This window comes from Cannabis sativa, chromosome 5 (genome assembly GCF_029168945.1).
Source record: "Cannabis sativa cultivar Pink pepper isolate KNU-18-1 chromosome 5, ASM2916894v1, whole genome shotgun sequence".
In the NCBI taxonomy this organism is placed as follows: domain Eukaryota; kingdom Viridiplantae; phylum Streptophyta; class Magnoliopsida; order Rosales; family Cannabaceae; genus Cannabis; species Cannabis sativa.
The window spans coordinates 33320471-33340167 of NC_083605.1; the positions used below are offsets into that span (position 1 = coordinate 33320471).

The 19697-nt window shown below is 34.9% G+C and overlaps 1 protein-coding gene across 1 annotated transcript; it reads right to left on the reverse strand.

The window, feature by feature from the left end:
• Nucleotides 1-6306: 6306 nt before the first annotated feature.
• Nucleotides 6307-11097, reverse strand: LOC133038285 (uncharacterized). The gene is made up of 4 exons (XM_061116383.1): nucleotides 10956-11097; nucleotides 7388-7554; nucleotides 6410-7234; nucleotides 6307-6324 (listed from the first exon to the last, which is right to left on the reverse strand). Exons 1-4 carry the CDS (start codon nucleotides 11095-11097, stop codon nucleotides 6307-6309), a joined length of 1152 nt encoding a protein of 383 aa, XP_060972366.1.
• Between the last annotated feature and the right edge of the window lie 8600 nt (nucleotides 11098-19697).

The following is a 19697-nucleotide window of genomic DNA, read 5'->3' on the forward strand; positions in this document are numbered from 1 at the left end:
ATCATAGTGAGGAAGATCGTGAAGAAAGATCATCAGCAAAGGAGTTTCAGCATCAAAGATTCAGAGAAAGAGATCCAGGTTCAGATATTGATAATGCTCTGCTACAGAAAGGAATCAAGGGCTAGATATCTGAACGGAAGGAGTCATTATATTCCGCTGCACCCAATGTAAGGTTTCTTAAACTTTATATGTGTTTAATTTATTGTTGTAGAAAGTTCTTATTTAGGATGTTAATTAACATACTTGTGAGTAGATCTAAGATCCTGGTAAAATAATTTCCAACAAACTCAACATCCAGAGCTATTCAGGTTAGATTTCGAGGACGAAATCCTTTTAACGGGGGGATAACTGTAATGACCGCTTTAGTAATTTGGATGAGTAAAGGCAATTAGCAGTAATTTCTGTTATTTTATAATTATTTATGACTTAATTATTTTTGGACCCCAATATTTAGAAATAAATATTAGAGTTATAATTTCTCGATTCCGGAGATTTTATTAAACTCTAGGGGTATTATTTGGCTTATATGTGAAATATGTTATTTTTGTAATTTTTGCTCGGCCACAACGGAAAATGCAATGGATGGCTAGTTTGATCACATGGGAAAGTTTAGAACCTTATTTCTTAGTGGAAAATATTTTAGAGAAAATAAAATGCTGAGGTTAAGCAGGGTTATGGAATTTGACCATTTTACCCCTAGCTTTAGAAATACCTAAGTTTTAACCTAAATGGTAAATTAGTAATTTTAAATAGGGGTTGGGTGGCTGCCTAGGTGAGTGACACTTGGCCACTTAGTTTCATCCAAAGCTAAGGATGGGAAAATGCATTACTCTCATTTTGGAAAAATAAGAAAATTGATGAAATAAACCAAGAAACCCTTTGTTTCCCTTCTCTCTCTTCGTACCAGCCAAGCTAAGGGAATTCATTGTTAGATTTTGTGTTTTCAGCAAGGATTGGAGGAGGAGTCAATCAATGTAAACCCTAGTTGCTCTCTGGTTATGGTTTTTCTCAAGTTTTAGTTGGTTTCAAGAGATGATTTTGTGTTATAGGGGGTGTTAGGGTTAGGATTGTTTAGAGTTTGAATTTTATGTTTAATTTGAGTTGATTAAGGATCCTAGCAGCTGGTATTGTTGATTGGTTTAGGTTTTGTGCAAGTTTAAGCTTTGAGTTCAAAGCTTTGGTCTTTAATGGCAAGTTGAGTTTCATTGATTTTTTCTGTGTTTTTCTGGTTGGAATATGTTGTGTATACGTTGTGTAGGTACTTTGGAAAGTTTGGTAGCATTTGGTGGAAAATTGAGCAAAGAATGAAATGTTTTGGGAAAACTGGTGCAAGCCGGCTAGCCGGTTTGCCAGACCTCTAAAACTGGTCAGCCAGTTTTGGTAGGATTCCTGAACACTTTATTTTCTCAATTTTCGTCCATTTCAGTGTCGGGGATGGGTGTTTCCCTATTTCCAGAGTTAGGTTAACCCCTAGAAAGCATAACAGAACCTAGGGTTAAGGTTTTGGGTTTCCAGGGAATAGGATTTTAATCATGTAACTTACCCGGTTTCAAAATGTGATTAGGGCATCCATCTAGCACGAGACTTTCTGTTCAGGTCGGCCAGCACACTGAATTAGGAAAGAAGGTAAGAACTGTATATAACGTGTAATATGAGATATATGCATGTTGTATGTATGATTGTATATGTTTGGGTGATGTCATAGCGACACAACCATTGTGTCGGTTCAGCAGTACAGGCATCGTACTGATTAAGAGTGATATTCACCCCATAAGGTATGAATTGGTGCTATCATAGCGACACAACCATTGTGTCGGTTCAACAGTACATGCATCGTACTGGTTAAGAGTGATATCATGGCCAATTACACTTTTGGATGCTATTGATGCTATCATAGCGGCACGATCATAGTGTCGGTCCTGCAGTACGATCATAGTACTAGTAGTGGGTGATATCATGGTCAATAGCACAGCTAGTTAGTAGAACGTTCTTATTCATCTGTTAAGCCTTGTAAATAGGTGTATGGGCGCCTAGGTACAAGTCGGAATTATATAATATGTTATATGCTTTTCTTACTGAGTCTGTCGACTCACAGTTCTACTTCCATGTGTAGGTAAGGGAAAGGCGAAAGCTGAACAGGAGTGAACCTGAGCTCGGATGAAGTTGTACATGTCAAAGTGGAGTGACCTGGAGTGTTCGGTCTCGGGAAATCTAGGAGTTGTACTTTGTAGTCGCTGTGTGACCTGTTTATTATGTATTTTGAGATATTAAGTTTAGAAAGTTTGAAAACGGGATCCCGACATTTGTAAATATTTTGTTATATTATAAAGTTTATTAATTAATATATAAGTTTTAATTTGACATGTTTTTCAAGAAAATTCTTTGATTAGCAAAGTTTGCGCTGTAATTGAAAAAGCAATGTAGCGTGCCTTAGCATTAGGGTATTACAAAGATGAAGATATCGGACGCTTAAGGAAATAAGATGCTCCAATGGTGCCTGCTCTAGAACACAGATAGCTCCTACTCTTCTATTGCCATGGGAGAAGGTTATTGTTGGTAATTCTATGGAAACATTATATGAAAGGATTTGTAAGCAAGCACCTCAAATTTTTTTGGGAGTTCTAGTTGTTATGAATGTTGAGCAATGGCTAACATTTATTTATAGAATATGGGACTTTATGGGTGTCACTAGCAAAGATAGAGTGTATTGTGCCACCTTTCAATTCCAAGAGGATGCCTTTGTTTGGCGGGATATGGTGTCCCTTACTCGGGTGGTTACAAGAATTACTTGGGAAGAATTCTAGGATGTGTTCAACGCTAAGTACTACAATAAGGTAGTTTGTAGTGTTAGCCCAAGATATGTTTCCAAGAGGGGGGGTGAATTGGAAATTTATACTAATTTCGGTAAATCAAAACTTTTAACACAAAATTAAGCAATTAGCCACTTAATCAAATAAAAGCAAGTAATATGGCAAGCAATATATTATTACAAATAATCAAACTTGTAAAATAAAGAGTTTAAGGATTAGAAGATGCAAACTCTCGATTTTTACAAGGTTCGGTAGAACTATGCCAACTACGTCCTTGGTCTTCAAAGCTATGGACCTAGCTTTGAGTTCCAATATCGAGCCAAGTTAACGGGCTTGACTAACCCTTACAACCGGGGAATTTTTCACCAAGGTTTTTCCCAAACCTCTCACAATAGTTTTCTTCCAAGGACTATCAACCTCGCCGGATTGTTGAAGTGCCAATCTCACTTTTCTCGGGTTGTTTACAAAATCGGTGTCAACCTCACCTACAACCGAGTTGTTTTTCTACCGGTGCCAACCTCACCTCTCAATACAATTAATATGTAACTTTGAAATACAAAGCAAACTCTCTCTAATTAGATGGAAAACAAAGTAAAATCCTAGAGAGAATTGCAAGCACACTAGAGAAGATAAGAACAAGTTTGGCTCAAGTGTGTGTGGTTGGTGTGTTTATGAAAAGATGATAATTCTTTAGTTTAGAACACTTAGAATGATATTATATGATGAATAGAAGCTCAACCAACCTCCATTTTTGAGTGAAAAACGAGTTTATATAGTGTAGGAATGAAAACTAGCCGTTTATAGCCGTTAGCACATTTTTTGAGGCCACTTCAGCCGTGATCCGGAATTCCGGATTGGTTACAACCGGAATTCCGGTTGGCAACCGGAATTCCGGATGGGAACCGGAATTCCAGATGCAAAAGGTTCATTTTTTTCGAACTAAAACGTGCATAACTTTTTACTCGTTTATCCGATTTCAAAAATTCCAGTTGCGTTCTCTTAGTTAAATGATATGTGATCTTAAAAATCAATTTAGAAAATTTAGATATCATTTTTTGTGAAATAACTTGTCGCACAAGTTAGTGAGCCAAACTTTTGAACTTATAAATCCTAGTGTACTATGCAAATCACTTTAACAAGACTAAAGCAAATTTATACCATTTTATTTTGAGTAGTCTTGATGTAGATGAGCCTTCTAGCTTGATTTGCATGTTTTTGATCCCATGTTGAATTTTCCCGAGAGTTGACTTTTGACTTTGACTTTGACTTTCGGGTTGACTTTTGACTTTGAGCTTTTTGAAGACCTTTTTTGAATAGGGTCTTGACTTGTTGATCCCTTGATGAATCTTTTGCTCTTATGAAGTATGAAGTAGTTTATATACTTGTTGAATCTACTTCTTTGATTATGTTTGACTTTACCGAGCAAATATAGATACTCTGTGAACTTGCTTGCAAAATAATCAAGAAAAGATTAGTAACAAATAATAATCAAATATTTGTTTATCATCAAAATAAATGAGTGAATGACTTTTGGTCAACATTCTCCCCCTTTTTGATGATATCAAAATATTTGATTATTTTAACGGAAAGAAAAAGTAAATTGAAACATGTTGAGTTTAGCTCCCCTTTAATGTATGCATATGTTGTTTATACCGTTTTACCTTTGCATATTTAATGTTACCCTTTCTTAACATGACAAAGCTCCCCCTTAATCATATACTCAATAAACTTGTTAATACTTGAAAACATAATATGATTAATGCCAAAATAATCAATTCCAATATTTCTCCCCCTTTTGATTTCATCAAAAAGGGTGGCAGAGGAAGCAAGGTCAAGCTAAATATATTTCTCCCCCTTAATCATACAAGATATGACTTGTATCAATGAAGCACAATGGGTAAAGAGAAATTTCAAAATGCATAAAAAGATGACAGTTCATATAGTCAAAACAAGTTTAAACTTTCAATCTACTGAAAAAAAATATGTCAAAAACCTTGAAAGTAAGAGATGCAGGTAAATAATGGCATGGTTATGATTTCAAACCTTTTCTCATACCTCAAGTATGATAAAACAAATGTGTTCATGCACTTAAATCAATTAGATGACAAGAGTTGAGACTTGTTGCTAAGTTTTTCAAAAATTTAAGCAAAAACAACATATGTACCAAAAATTAGTTTTATGCATCCTTTTTGAAAAATTCTTTTTGTATCAGCTTAAACATGATTAATATGAAGTGTATAAGCTGGAAAAATAGAAAAAGCTTCAAAAATGAGAGATTTTGGCAAGTTTTACTCGTTTTGGTCATATAAGGTCATTTTAAGCAACTTACTTACTAAAAATTGATTTTATGCAAAATTTACATGCAAAATCTTTTTTGACAGCTGATATATGATAAAACAAACATGCTCAAACAAGAAAATAAAAAAAAAGTCAAAAATCATAACTTTTCGGTAAGCTTTTCGATTTGCTTAAAAACTAGAAATCTACCAAAAATGAGTTCTATGCAACCAAATTGAAAAATTCTTTTTCCAGTAGGTCAAAAATATCAAATGTGAGGTGTACAAACTTACGGAATTGAAAAATAATGAAAATTGAGCACGTTTAGAGAAAAACACTCTTTTAGGTCTTAAAAAGTCAAAATTATGCAAGATAGTACCAAAATCAAGATTTGAGCATTATTTTTGAAAAATTCTTTTTGAGACAGTTTATATATGAGTATTTAGAGATGTACAAGCTTTCAAAATAATAATTTTCTCAACAATATGAAATTTTGGCTAATTTCACCCATTATGGCCTTAAAAAGTTGAAAATAAGCAAATGACATACCAAAATTTTGTTCAAAGTATATTTCAATCAAGAAAAACCTTTAGGCATGCTAAATACACTCATTTAGGCATGCATAATGAATTTTTCACCATGTATAGTTCAAGAATGTCAAAACTCAACTAATCAAAACTTTTATTCATAGAAATAGTATGTGACATACCAATTAAGCATGTATGCATAAGAGAGTGAACAAGAAGGATCAAAAGCAAGTCAATTACCCAAATACTTCAAATTTCATTTTCTTTTTATCTAGGCATCTTAATCTCATCAAAATAAGTATAATGAATAAGAATGATATTATCGATTCCCAAATTTGTTAATTTGGGTTGTGTTCAAGAATTGACACGCTCTTTTTCTATGCTTTTTGAGACTTGTTGGTAATGTAGGAAATTGGCATTCTTCTTTAAGCATCAACACCCAAGAGCCAACTTTGGTTCCTCTTTATTGATACCTACAAAACAAACTTATATCTTTCTTTTTGGTACCCACATGACTTTGGGTCCTTTGATGTAAGTCTTTAAAACCTTTGGTATCCAAATAGCCTTACCAAAATAGGCATTCTTTTTCACATGGCAATAGGATTTAGTATGACCATCTTGGTTACAATAAGTGCAAGTTAAGTTCAAATTACTAGATGATTTGACAAAGAAATTCCTAAGAAATTTTTGTTTCACACTAGTGTTATATCCTATACCACTTTTTGAAAAAGCACATTTTTGACTCCCAAGTATCATTTCAAAATTCTCTTTTCCTTTTGTAAAATTGTAAACCACCTTATTTAAATCATCAATTTTAGCTTTCAAGTTTACAACATCTTTTTCAAATAAGGAACACTTTTTGCATTGGGTTTCAATCAAAAACTCAATTTCTTTGACTTTCAAAGCCTCAACTTCTTCAAGCAATAAACTTATTTTCTTTCTTTGAGTTGAGTTCTTAGCAAGCAATTTTTCAAAATCAACAAGCAAATCATTGAAGGATTTTAATAATTCATCATAAGACATATCAAGTGCATCATCATCACTTTCACTTTCAAAATCACTTGTATGGTTAGGATTACTTACCTTATCATCAATGGCCATAAAGCAAGTGTTGGCTATCTCATGTTGTTCATCTTCAGAACTTTCTTTCTCACTTTCACTCCAAGTAGCCATCATTGCCCTTCTTCTACTCCTCTTTCTCAAAGGACAATCCGTTTTCATATGACCGGGCTTTTTGCATTCATAGCAAATAATTTGATCATCTTTTCTTGAGCTCTCCCTTGAGTTGTAAAATCTATTTGCATTCTTCTTGAACTTCAAAAACTTCTTAAAGTTCTTTGTGAGTAGGGTTATATCCTCCATATCACTATCAACATCCTCACTAGCTTCACTATCATCATGTGAAGTGGATTTGAATGCAATTGTGTTCTTCGTCTTTTTATCAACTTCCTCTTCTTCTTGAGCATTCATGAAAATCTCATGATTCATGAGAGAACCAATGAGCTCTTCCAATGGTAGAGTTGAGAGGTCCTTGGCTTCTTGGATGGCAACTACTTTGCCTTGGTAGGCTTTGGTGAGACTTCTCAAAATTTTGGTTACCATATCCTTTTGTGTAAGTACCTTGCCAAGAGAGTTCAAACCATTAGTAATAGTTGTGAAACGAGTATACATGTTAGCAATGGTATCATGTTGTAACATCTTGAAATTTTCATATTGAGTAACTAAAAGTTGAATTTTAGTTTCTTTCATGGCACTAGTTCCTTGATGAGTTACTTCTAACATTTTCCACATGTCATGAGCCGAGGAGGCATGCTCAATATTTTTAAATATATCTCTATCTAGTCCACATATTAAAGCATACTTAGCCTTAGCATTCTTAGACATCATCTTCTTATCATTTTCATTATATGCATCATATTTCTTTATAGTTTCTACACCATCTACAACATGCATAGGAATGTAAGGACCATAACATACAATATGCCACAAATCATAATCAATGGATTGAAGATACGTTTCCATTCTAATTTTCCAATAAGGAAAGTCTACCCCATCAAAGAATGGTGCTCTACTTGTGCTTAAACCTTCTAGCATGTTATTGTGTGAATTGCTTGGAAACGCCATGCTCTAGATTGTGAAATCTAATCAAATTATTTGAGCCCTTGCTCTGATACCAATTGTTAGCCCAAGATATGTTTCCAAGAGGGGGGGTGAATTGGAAATTTATACTAATTTCGGTAAATCAAAACTTTTAACACAAAATTAAGCAATTAGCCACTTAATCAAATAAAAGCAAGTAATATGGCAAGCAATATATTATTACAAATAATCAAACTTGTAAAATAAAGAGTTTAAGGATTAGAAGATGCAAACTCTCGATTTTTACAAGGTTCGGTAGAACTATGCCACCTACGTCCTTGGTCTTCAAAGCTATGGACCTAGCTTTGAGTTCCAATATCGAGCCAAGTTAACGGGCTTGACTAACCCTTACAACCGGGGAATTTTTCACCAAGGTTTTTCCCAAACCTCTCACAATAGTTTTCTTCCAAGGACTATCAACCTCGCCGGATTGTTGAAGTGCCAATCTCACTTTTCTCGGGTTGTTTACAAAATCGGTGTCAACCTCACCTACAACCGAGTTGTTTTTCTACCGGTGCCAACCTCACCTCTCAATACAATTAATATGTAACTTTGAAATACAAAGCAAACTCTCTCTAATTAGATGGAAAACAAAGTAAAATCCTAGAGAGAATTGCAAGCACACTAGAGAAGATAAGAACAAGTTTGGCTCAAGTGTGTGTGGTTGGTGTGTTTATGAAAAGATGATAATTCTTTAGTTTAGAACACTTAGAATGATATTATATGATGAATAGAAGCTCAACCAACCTCCATTTTTGAGTGAAAAACGAGTTTATATAGTGTAGGAATGAAAACTAGCCGTTTATAGCCGTTAGCACATTTTTTGAGGCCACTTCAGCCGTGATCCGGAATTCCGGATTGGTTACAACCGGAATTCCGGTTGGCAACCGGAATTCCGGATGGGAACCGGAATTCCAGATGCAAAAGGTTCATTTTTTTCGAACTAAAACGTGCATAACTTTTTACTCGTTTATCCGATTTCAAAAATTCCAGTTGCGTTCTCTTAATTAAATGATATGTGATCTTAAAAATCAATTTAGAAAATTTAGATATCATTTTTTGTGAAATAACTTGTCGCACAAGTTAGTGAGCCAAACTTTTGAACTTATAAATCCTAGTGTACTATGCAAATCACTTTAACAAGACTAAAGCAAATTTATACCATTTTATTTTGAGTAGTCTTGATGTAGATGAGCCTTCTAGCTTGATTTGCATGTTTTTGATCCCATGTTGAATTTTCCCGAGAGTTGACTTTTGACTTTGACTTTGACTTTCGGGTTGACTTTTGACTTTGAGCTTTTTGAAGACCTTTTTTGAATAGGGTCTTGACTTGTTGATCCCTTGATGAATCTTTTGCTCTTATGAAGTATGAAGTAGTTTATATACTTGTTGAATCTACTTCTTTGATTATGTTTGACTTTACCGAGCAAATATAGATACTCTGTGAACTTGCTTGCAAAATAATCAAGAAAAGATTAGTAACAAATAATAATCAAATATTTGTTTATCATCAAAATAAATGAGTGAATGACTTTTGGTCAACATGTAGTACAAAGAGGAAAGAATTCACCCACTTCATCCAAGGGGATAATATGTCAGTTACGGAGTATACAACTTAGTTTGATTGGTTGGACAAGTTAGCCTAAGGAATAGTGCCAACTGATTTTATTAAAAAGGAGAAGTATTTGGATGGATTGAAGACAAAAGTGACACATGAGCTAATGATTACTACGGATGATACGACTACCTATGCTAATATGGTAGTGAAGACACTACGAGCTGAAGGCACAGTAAATTATATTTAGGAGTTCCAATGTAATGACCACATAATTAAATAATGGAAAATAGCAGATAATTAATGATTTAATTATTAATTTATGATTGTGTACTTAGTAGAAAATATGGCTTATCATAAGAAATAGGCCATATGGAAATAATTTCTTAAATATTGAGATATATTTGAATTCTAGATGCATTATATTGATATATGTGAATTTTTACGAATTTCATGTTTTATGCCCGACAATAGTGGAATGTGATAATTTAGCCATTAGTGTCACTTAAACACGGTAAAGTATCTTAAAATTATCGGCACAAGATAGTTGGACATTTGGAATATTGTGATTTTATGGGGTTATGGTTTTGAACAATTTTACCCCTAAGTGGTTGGTTTATTTCTTATTGGATTAAGGGGTAAAAAGTTCTTTTTGCCTTATATTTTACTATTGAAATTAAATTAGATTTTTAGTAATCCCTAAGTTTTTTTAGATAGCACTAACCTGAATAAAAGAGAATGATTGAGTTGTTATTATCGAAAAGCAAATAAAACGATACCATCCTCTTGGCTCTATCCGTTTAGCTTTGGCAAAGCAAGAAACCAAGGAAACAGAAGAACTTCTTAGACCATTTTCAGACTTTAATCAAGGAATTTCAGCAAGGTTTTCAAGTGGTTAGAGAAATGTTGCTCCAAGGTAAGCCCTAACCTAAGTACTATTTGAATTTTAGTGTTAAAGTTTAGTTTGACTATGAGAAATTTTATGTTCTTGTTCTGTTCAAGTTTGGGTAAATTGGGGGTGGTTTCTGTAGTAATTTTGAGTCAAATAACTCGTTACTTAGCTAGTTTTTTTGGCTGTAGTTGAGTTTGAGCTAGGTTTGAGTTTTAAAGCTTAGACATAACTAAACAATGGTGGAATTCAAGCCAAGCTTTCAGGATGCTTTTAATCATTGAAATATGCTTATTGTACCTAAATTAGGTGTTTTAGAATGTTTGGTTTCATTTGGAGGAGGTTTGAGCAGGTTTATGAAGTCTTTATGTTTTTCTATAGAAAAATAGTAGACCGTTTTTCAGAAATGGTGAACTATGTTTCTGGGGAGAACCCTAAAAATTGGTCCACCAGTTTAGGGATTCGGCTACCAATTAGAGTTGTTTTAGGAGTACCGATTTTTTTATTTTCTTGATATTTAGGGTATTACCACACTATTATTGATATGGAAACTTTGAGTTTCAAGTTTAAGTCCCCAAAAGTGATTTAACGGATCATTTACCAGTTTTACATAAATTGTGACTTAGGGCCTCAAATCATCGAGCAGTAGTTTCCACTCAGGGTTACCATCATACTTGTATTCAAAATCAAGGTAAGATTATTATAAGATAAGCATGCATACATGTTTAGCGTGCATATTAGAATATCGGCCAAAGTACCAAGTATATCAGCCACAGTACAGTGAATATAAGCCTCAATACTGAGAATATTGGCTAGGGCATCGATAATATCGTCCAGAGTACCGAGTATATCAGTTGCAGTATCAAGAATATTGGCCAGAGTACCAAGAATATCAGCCATAACGCCGAGTATATCGACCAAATTACCATCAGCTAGAGTACAAAAGAAAGATCATGGTTGGGTGTATGGATGCCTAGTTACAATGTAATTAAAGTTTTATGTTTATGATTTTCCTACTGAGTTTTTTGACTCATAGATACTATTTTCATTTGTAGGTAAGAGTTAAAATTGAGCTGGAGTGAGTCTAAAGCTGGTTGAAGATTGTACATATCAAGATGCTTAGACCTAGAGTATTCGGATCTTTAGGATAGTTTAGGCTCACATTATGTTAATACCTAGGTGGTAACTTTTGTATAAAACATATTTTAGAAATAGTTTTAAAGTTTTAACGAGATCCCAAAATGTTTTAATTTATGTTTATTTATTAAAGTTTAAGTTTATTTAAGAAAATTTTCATTTAGCATGTTTTCAATAAACATTTGATTAGCACAGGAATATGTAGTAAATGATAAAATATTGTAGCATGCCTAAACTAGTAGGGCATTGAAATTTGGTATCAGAGCTACCAAGTTATTCTCCAAAGATCATCTACATATGTACAATCATCATCATATATAAGCTTGACTCATGGTTTAGTAAGCTTTTACGTGTTTTAGTAGCTTTAATCTGTAGTTCATGATTAGAAAACCACGATAGGAAGCACGATAGCAGATTGATAGTTGGAGCATATTGAGTTTCCTTGTAAGTGGTAAGTAGATTACAATTTTTGTCACCGTGTAACTGAGTTCACTCATGAATTTGTAATCTTGTCTTATAGGTGGATACCTGTCGAAATACAAGGAGTTAGGATAAGGTAGTTGAGATCGGTGGTGGTTGGAGAGAATGTGATCCTCCTTATTCCTAAGGCCAATTTAGAGGCCGAGAAAGTACTTATAGAGGTGTTTATGAAAATCCACCATAGGCTCTGTCAAATTTGGATCAAAGGCTCATGGAAATGGAAGCTAGAATTCAATAGCTAGAGGAGGAGTTTAAGAGTTGAGGCCACATGGATGTGTGCCTTCACCTCATGTACCAATTACTATAGCTCAAGAGTTGGCAGCAAAATAGTTTATTGCTAGTTACCAAATGGGACCATTATATCGGAGATTTCTGATGCAAAGACCATCTGTTATTTTGGAAGATCAAGATGTGATGAATGCTTCTCAAATTGAGAGTGCTACAGAGATTACTCAAGAGTCTCGAGGGACTTTGGTTGTTAGTGGGGTCACTAGTCTCCTTACTTTCAATCTTGACAGAAGTGGTGTTGGTTTCTTGGATAATCAGAAGAGAAAATCTCTATTTACATTTGCGGGCTCAAGTCAAAAGAAGATGTTTCGTAGGAAACCAAGTCGGAGTGGCCTTGAAGATCACTATACTTATCAATAGTGCCCCCAATGTAAGAAGCATCATCCGAGAAAGTGTAATTGTAAGTCAGTATTGACTCTAAAATTTGGACAGAGATTTCCAAGCCACACTCCCTCGCCTGGTTGGCGAGAATGAGATATTTGTTAAGTATAAATAAAGAGAGACACATAAATTTATAGTAATTCACTCCCTATATCGCTACAGTAATGAAGCTACATCAATTTCGAGTTTTTATATCTCATGAGATGGTATTACAGAAAAATAGTCAAGTGTTTCAACTCTAATTTCTAGAGAGAGATGCTCTGATCTTGTGGGTAGTATTCTGTATATGAAAAATGAACCAGAGAAGCTCTCCTTTTATTGGTGAAGGAGGTCTTTGAAAATATGAAAAAATCTAAATTGGCTAATTTTTACAGTAGATTATGATCTAACAGTCAAAATTAACTTCTAAGGTTTATAGTTAATTTTCTGAGCTCAGATCACAACGGGGGGACCCGCTTCGTGTAAGTTGGAGGTTATTTTTTGTAACTCACTTGGGAGTGAAATTTGAGGTCTATAACTTTAGAATTGTGATTGAGTGTGAGCCATGATATTATAGGGCATTGAAATAGCTTTGACACTCAAGTTTAATCGTGTTAATTGGATCAATATTGAGTGAGTTATGACTATTTTACTTAAGCTTGTTCTGGGTCGAGCGCCCAAGTTGACATAAAGCGCCCAAGATGACATCTCAGTGCCCAAGTTGACATCTCATCGCCCAAGTTGACATATGACATCAACCTAGACCTTGGGTAAGTGAAAAAATGTCTAGGGCATGTACTTTATGATGCCTAAGTTATATTTTGACATCACTTAATTAGTGTTTGTGTTCTGGAAAATCTAGTCGCCAGTTCTCAGAGATGATGCTATTTTGCGGAAATGAGAGACTCAAAACTCTTCATTTCTGAGTTGTTTTCCATGTTGGAAATGAGAAATTTGAAGTTGTAAATTTACTTCTCTAACTTCATGACTCTTAGTTATTTTGAAAAACTAAATAGATGGTCCAAACAGAATAAGAATCGGATAAGCAGGACCGAGCACACCAGGCCATTTCTTAACCTAACATTGTGTGCTTATTTCAGAGCTTCCAGGATGTCATTTTGATACTTTCAAGGTTCTAGAACTTGAGGACAAGGACTCTTACCCTATTTTTGACCATTTTGGATTGAATGGTCAAATCAAATTTTTGGCATTTGAATAATAAAAACTAGCACCAGGCCTTTGGGTTTATGGTTCTCTCTTTGAGTTTACATGAATCTTAATTATTTTAAATGACTAAAAATATTCATAGAACACTTTTTTGAGAACTTGATTGGAAACAGCCCAAGTTGACAATATGTTTACTAGGGCGCTAGACCAAATGCCAAGTGTCAAGCCGAGCACTGTGTCCCAATTTTTGCCATCCAAAACTTCCATTTTGTCCCAAAAAATAGTTGAATCTTAATATTTATTGAAAATCAAGAACATGCTTGAAATAATTCTGAAAAAATATCATAGGAATTAGCCTAGGTTGAAAACCTAGGTGTTGGGCCAGCCCCAAGAGTTAACCTTGGCTTTGGGCCTTGCTTCCCTAGAAGTACCTATTTCCCCATTTTTTATGAAGATGAAGATGATGTGATATTTGAATTATCAATCTGATACTTGGAAGGGACTCATATTGATAAATTTTTAACTTGGGTGTTAGGTTCCCGGGCACCAGGTTCTTTGGGTGCTAAAAAATGAAATTTCTCTGAATTTGATTATGATGCCTCAAATATGTCAGTGGCATGTCTAGTTCATTTGCTAATGAAAATGTTTGCCCATTTTTAGAAAGATGGTCCCAAAAATTGAAACCCTAGTTAAGGATGTCAACTTGGGTGCTAGTTGAAACCCTAGGTGTCGATGATGACTTCCTAGGTTCATGTTCAAGTAATTTTAGCTCTTGGGGCCTAGATTTGATTTATCCATGTATTCATGGTATAGAGTAATGAAGGATAGTTAGTTGGCAACAAGTTATTAAAGTTCAAACTTCCATCTCAAAGCTCCCGAAGACAACCTAAGGACAAGGCTAGGGACCCCTCCTAGGTTGACTGCTATGACTCAAGTCTACTCAACTCCATGATGTCATATTTCTTGCCACATGTCAAACATTGATGTCCACGTTACCAAGGAAAGTTTTTGGGTTAATATTTTCCCTTAAGTCAGCTTCGCACTTGTGTATAATTGACTTGATGACGTGAACTGGGCCCGTTTCTCTTGAAACAAGTAGACGTGCATCGATTTTGACAATCTTAGGAAATTTTTTCTATTCTTCAAGCATTTCCAATAGAATTAGGACTTTTAATTCCCTTGTTCTTGTGTAGGGAAATTTTGAAAATTAAGTAGTCAAAGAAAAAGAGGAAAAACTTATCATTTTTCACTCTTCTTTTATCTTTTTCTTTAAAAACTTGCAATTTTCATGTATTTCTTGTGGAACTAAGATTAATTCGATTCAAATCTTAATTTTATTATGAAATACTATTCTAAAATTAGAAGAGAAAAGAAGAAGAGAAAAGATCTTTAATCTTTTTCTTATCATTTATCTTTTTCTTTTTAAATCTCTAATTTTTCCTTAATCTTAGTAGCCTTAGGAATGAATGTTAACTTTCGAAAAATCTTATTTCTATTTCTATAGGAATTTCGAATTCATGTTGAAAGGAGAATAGAAAAGATATATTTTTATCTTTTTCTTATCATTTACCTTTTCCTATAAGGATTTGAATATAGAAGACTCCCATTGCTCTAGGATTAGGAGATCGAACTCATCTATAATTAAGAGAGGCTTTAATAAAATTTTAACTCTTCCTCTTTGAATCTCTCATGCTCAAGACTTTGAAAAGGTCCTTGAAATTTCATCTTCATCATGCCTTCAATTGCTCTTCACCCTTTATGGTAGAAAAAATATATTTTTTTCTTTCTTTATTCAGCACCACTTTTTTTTCAAAATTTTTTTCTTCTTCTCCTCATTTGATGAGCTTGCTTCAAGGATTCTAAAACTCCTAAACAACCTTTGAATTCTTATTTCCATGGCCTCCAAAATTCAAATACAATATCCTTGTGAGTTAAAAAATTTCTTCCTTTTCAAATTGCTTGAACTTCTCCTTTTCAAAACTTAATAAGACTTTTCTTGAGTTGTAAGAAACATGAAATTTTAGAGTTATCATGGCTAGGATGAAGAGAAGTAGAAAATTTCTTGATGAATTTAATCCGCATGTGGCTCAATTTATTAAATCTTAGTTGATTGTGCACAAGTCAAAAAATTTAGACAAGGCGTATGGCGGGAAGGTAATGGCAAATGAACTCCTTAAAACTGACATTGAAAGTGATGACCCGAGAGATCGAGCTTTCAATTTGATACCTCTTTTGTTTAGCACTCTTACTGAACACCTAGCACATTTAATCTATGATGATTATTTTCTTCCTGAAACTATTCTCTGGAAGCCATCATCTGAGGGTCCTACTAGCTCTCAAAATCCTTGTTATAGTGCTTGGTCGAGGTTCCATATGAATGCAGGTGCTTATTTTCTTTTGCACCCTTGCAGATTTTTTGGAGTTTGTCCCTACTAAAAAAATCCAAATGGCTATATCGCCTTCTTCATCTTTTATTGCCTGAGAAATTGGCCTATTCCAACACCTCATGAGATAAACTTACTTTACAACTTGAAAAGAAGTCCAACTCGAAAAGAAGAAGGCTTCTATCACTTCCACCAGTTCACCCCATACATAGAAAACATTACAAAAGCAATTGCAGCGTTTACCATGATGAATATTTCTACACCCTAGTTCTTCCATCAAGAGACATAACATTTCAAAAGGTTGGCCCTTCCAAAAGACCTGCTGCTCTAATTGACATGAATAGGATAGTAGATGCAACAATGATTGAGGAGAGAGATGGGAGAACTTTGTTCAATACTGAAAATCTTCAAAAGGTTGGACAGATAATGTCTTACCAATGAGTATATGCCGCTCAAGAAGGATCATGAGAATGCTTAAAGTGCAAATATCATCTTGTCTCAAAAAATATCAGAAGATGTGACTTTAGTTTGAAATGACTCTGAGTACTTAGGGAGAATATGGAGAAGTAACCTCCACTTGAACTTCTCCAAAGAAGGATGGGAAATCAAGAGGTGGTTGATGCTCCATGTTGTGTAGTTGAGCTTTGCTGCTTTTATTTTCCTCTGTTCTACTAACAACTTCTCTTTTTTTGTAGATAATGCTATGGCATCTTGTTTGAACTCAAAGCAGAAAAATTCTAATGCCAAAGGAAGTTGAACCTCTGGTCAAGGATTTATTTAGGGTATCCCTGCTACGTCAAAGAAGAAATTAAAAAAAAGGAGTAGAACTGTTGACTTCGTTCCTCCTACCCAAGACTTTAGCAAGGAGAAGTCTATAACTACTGGTGCTCATGAGGGATCTTCCATTCATATTTCTCTAGATAAGGCTGAGAATGGTGTTTTGAACTCAGGCTTGGATCTAGTGGAGCAGCTGCACACGCAGGGCTCCTAGCTTCTTGTTAAGTGTGATGCCTTAATTGGTTCCAAGGCTGAGAATATCCCACTACAGAAGTTGGTTAGCTCTAAACCTCCGCATGTCATCACCCAAATATGCTTCAGTGATATCTTTGGGGTAACTATTGTTCTTGTTTCATCTTAGATTTGTTTTATATTATTAACCATCACCTAACTTTGTCTTCTTCTTTGAGGCTTGTGTTGGTTATGCTTACACTATGGATAATGAACACAAGAAAGTGGTTGAGCTTACTGAAAAGCTGACTGCTCTAGAGGAGCATGTTGTTACTACATAAGATCAAGTGACTATTTTGAATGTGAGCATTGATTCTCTAGATAGTGAGTTGTCTAGTCTTCTGAAAGTGGCTAATGATACTAAAGCTTAAGAAAATAGCTTTATGAAGAGCCTAGCTACTTCTTGGAAGAAGACTTCATATGTTTACGAGTTTTCTTGTCTTGCACTTGATGAACAGACCTTAGTTGCGGCTCAACTTAGAGATCAAGTAAAGGTCTTAAGAGAGCAGGTGACTCAACTCAAAGAGCAAGCTGCTGCGGATGTAACTGTTATGGCTTATGCTTTGATGTCTACAACACATGGTCATCCAACAAAGAAGCACAATCTTTTAATTGGTCAACTTTCCCTGATACAAAAGTCCTAAAGTTTATAAAGTGTTATGAGTAGCGTTTCAGTGAAGATGCTCCCTAGAATTACCAAAAGAAAGCTTTGTTCAATGTTTTTACTCATCAAATTAAATACAATTACATAATTGTGAGCTAAGTTAAAATAAAAAGTATAGTTAAAGTAGTAGTTCCAGATTTCCTTCTTCTGCCAAGCTTAGTTAAAGTGATCTTCACTATACTAATACCATATTCAACTTTTTAGTATAGGAGCCACACCTTAGCGATGGACCTCTTAACTAAGAGACAACTTCATCGCATCTCGTCAATTTAAGAGGCAACCGTTTCACTTGTAGAATGCGAAATAAATCTCACTGTAAAGCAAGCTGTTTTGGAGAAAACTGCCTTTATTAGTAGTACCATCGTAGATGCACCCCGTTCCAGTACCTTGGTATTGGTACTAGATTCAAGTTGTATTCATAGCATGCTAACTTGTATGTCCCAGGTTCTAATGCTTTAGTGATGACATATGGCCCTTTTGAATAAGGCCCCAGTACTTATGCTGATGCATCTTTTGTGTTTAGGAATACTCGTCATAACACCATATCTCTAGGCTTAAATTTTCTATCTTTAACCTTGGTGTTATAGTGTTTTGTGACCCTTTGCTAATACATCACCTCTCAAAGCTTAGACCTTTCTCTAATCTTTTCAATTCCGTCTAAAGGCAAAGCCAACAGTTGATGGTTGGTTTACTGGTTAAATTTTAGTCTTTGATGTGATGGTGGTGTGAGCTTTACATGTATCATAACTTCATACCTGTAGGTTAGAGCAAAGGAGTGTGGCCGGTTCATATTTTTTCTGTGGTGCGATAAGCCCATAGTGCTTCGGGCAGTTCTTTAGGCTAATTCCCTTTGGCTTGCTCCAAGTGTTTTTTAGCATATCCTTAAGAGTTTTGGTTGACTGCTTCCACTTGTCCATTTTTTGTGGATAGGAAACCACTAAAAAACACTTAATGATTCCATGTCTGGTGCAAAAATTATTATAGATATTACTGTCAAACTTTGTTCCATTGTCTGACACTATCATCTGTTGGAGTCCAAAGCGACAAATTATGTTCTTGACAACAAAATCAAGAACATCTTTGATGTGATAGGGGATAAGAGCTCTGCTTTGACCTATTTCGTGAAGTAATCTACTGCCACTATTGCATATTGAACTCCATCTTTCCCCTTAGGTAGTGAACCTATGAGGTCGATTCCCCAAATAGCAAATTGTTAAGGAGTTTGAATACTCTTGACTTTGTTTGGGGCAACTCTAGGTATTTTGGAGAATCTCTGGCACTTGTTGCACTCTTTAGCATAGTCCATCAAGTCTTCTGTCATTGTTGGCCAAAATTACCCTTGCCTCAATATCTATTTGAGAGGCTTTTGCCTAGCACGGTTGCCACAAAAGCCCTCATGTACCTCGGCGATGAGGAGTTTGGCTTCTTCTTTTGTGACACACATCAGACGTGGCATTCAATAGCCTCTTCAGTGCATTACTCCATTTATGATGATGAAGCAAGCTACTTTTCTCATCAATCTCTTAGCTTCGTTCTAGTCAGTTGGAAGAATACCTTCTTCTAAGTATTCTCCAATTGGTGTTATCAGCGATGGACTGTTGTCAATCATGAGGATAGGCTCCGAGTCTTAGTTAATGCTTTGTTTGGCTAGGTATTCGATTTGAACTACACTGAGAGTATCAAAATCTGTTGTACTAGCTAGCTTAGCTAGTGAATCTTTATTTGTATTATGTTCATGCAGTACATGTTGGTTGGAGCAGTACTTAAGCTAGGCTAATAGATCTTTAACTTTGCGTAAGTATGCTATCATGTTTGACCGAGAGGCTTGATACTAGATGAGCATCTAATTAACAACTATTTACGAATCACTATAGATCTCTAGTTATTTTGCTTTGATTACATGTGCTAATCGTAGTCCTATTATGAGCGCCTCATACTCTGCTTCATTGTTTGTTGCGATGAACTCAAACTTCAATGTAGTGTGATTTTCAAATCCCTCTAGAGTAACTATG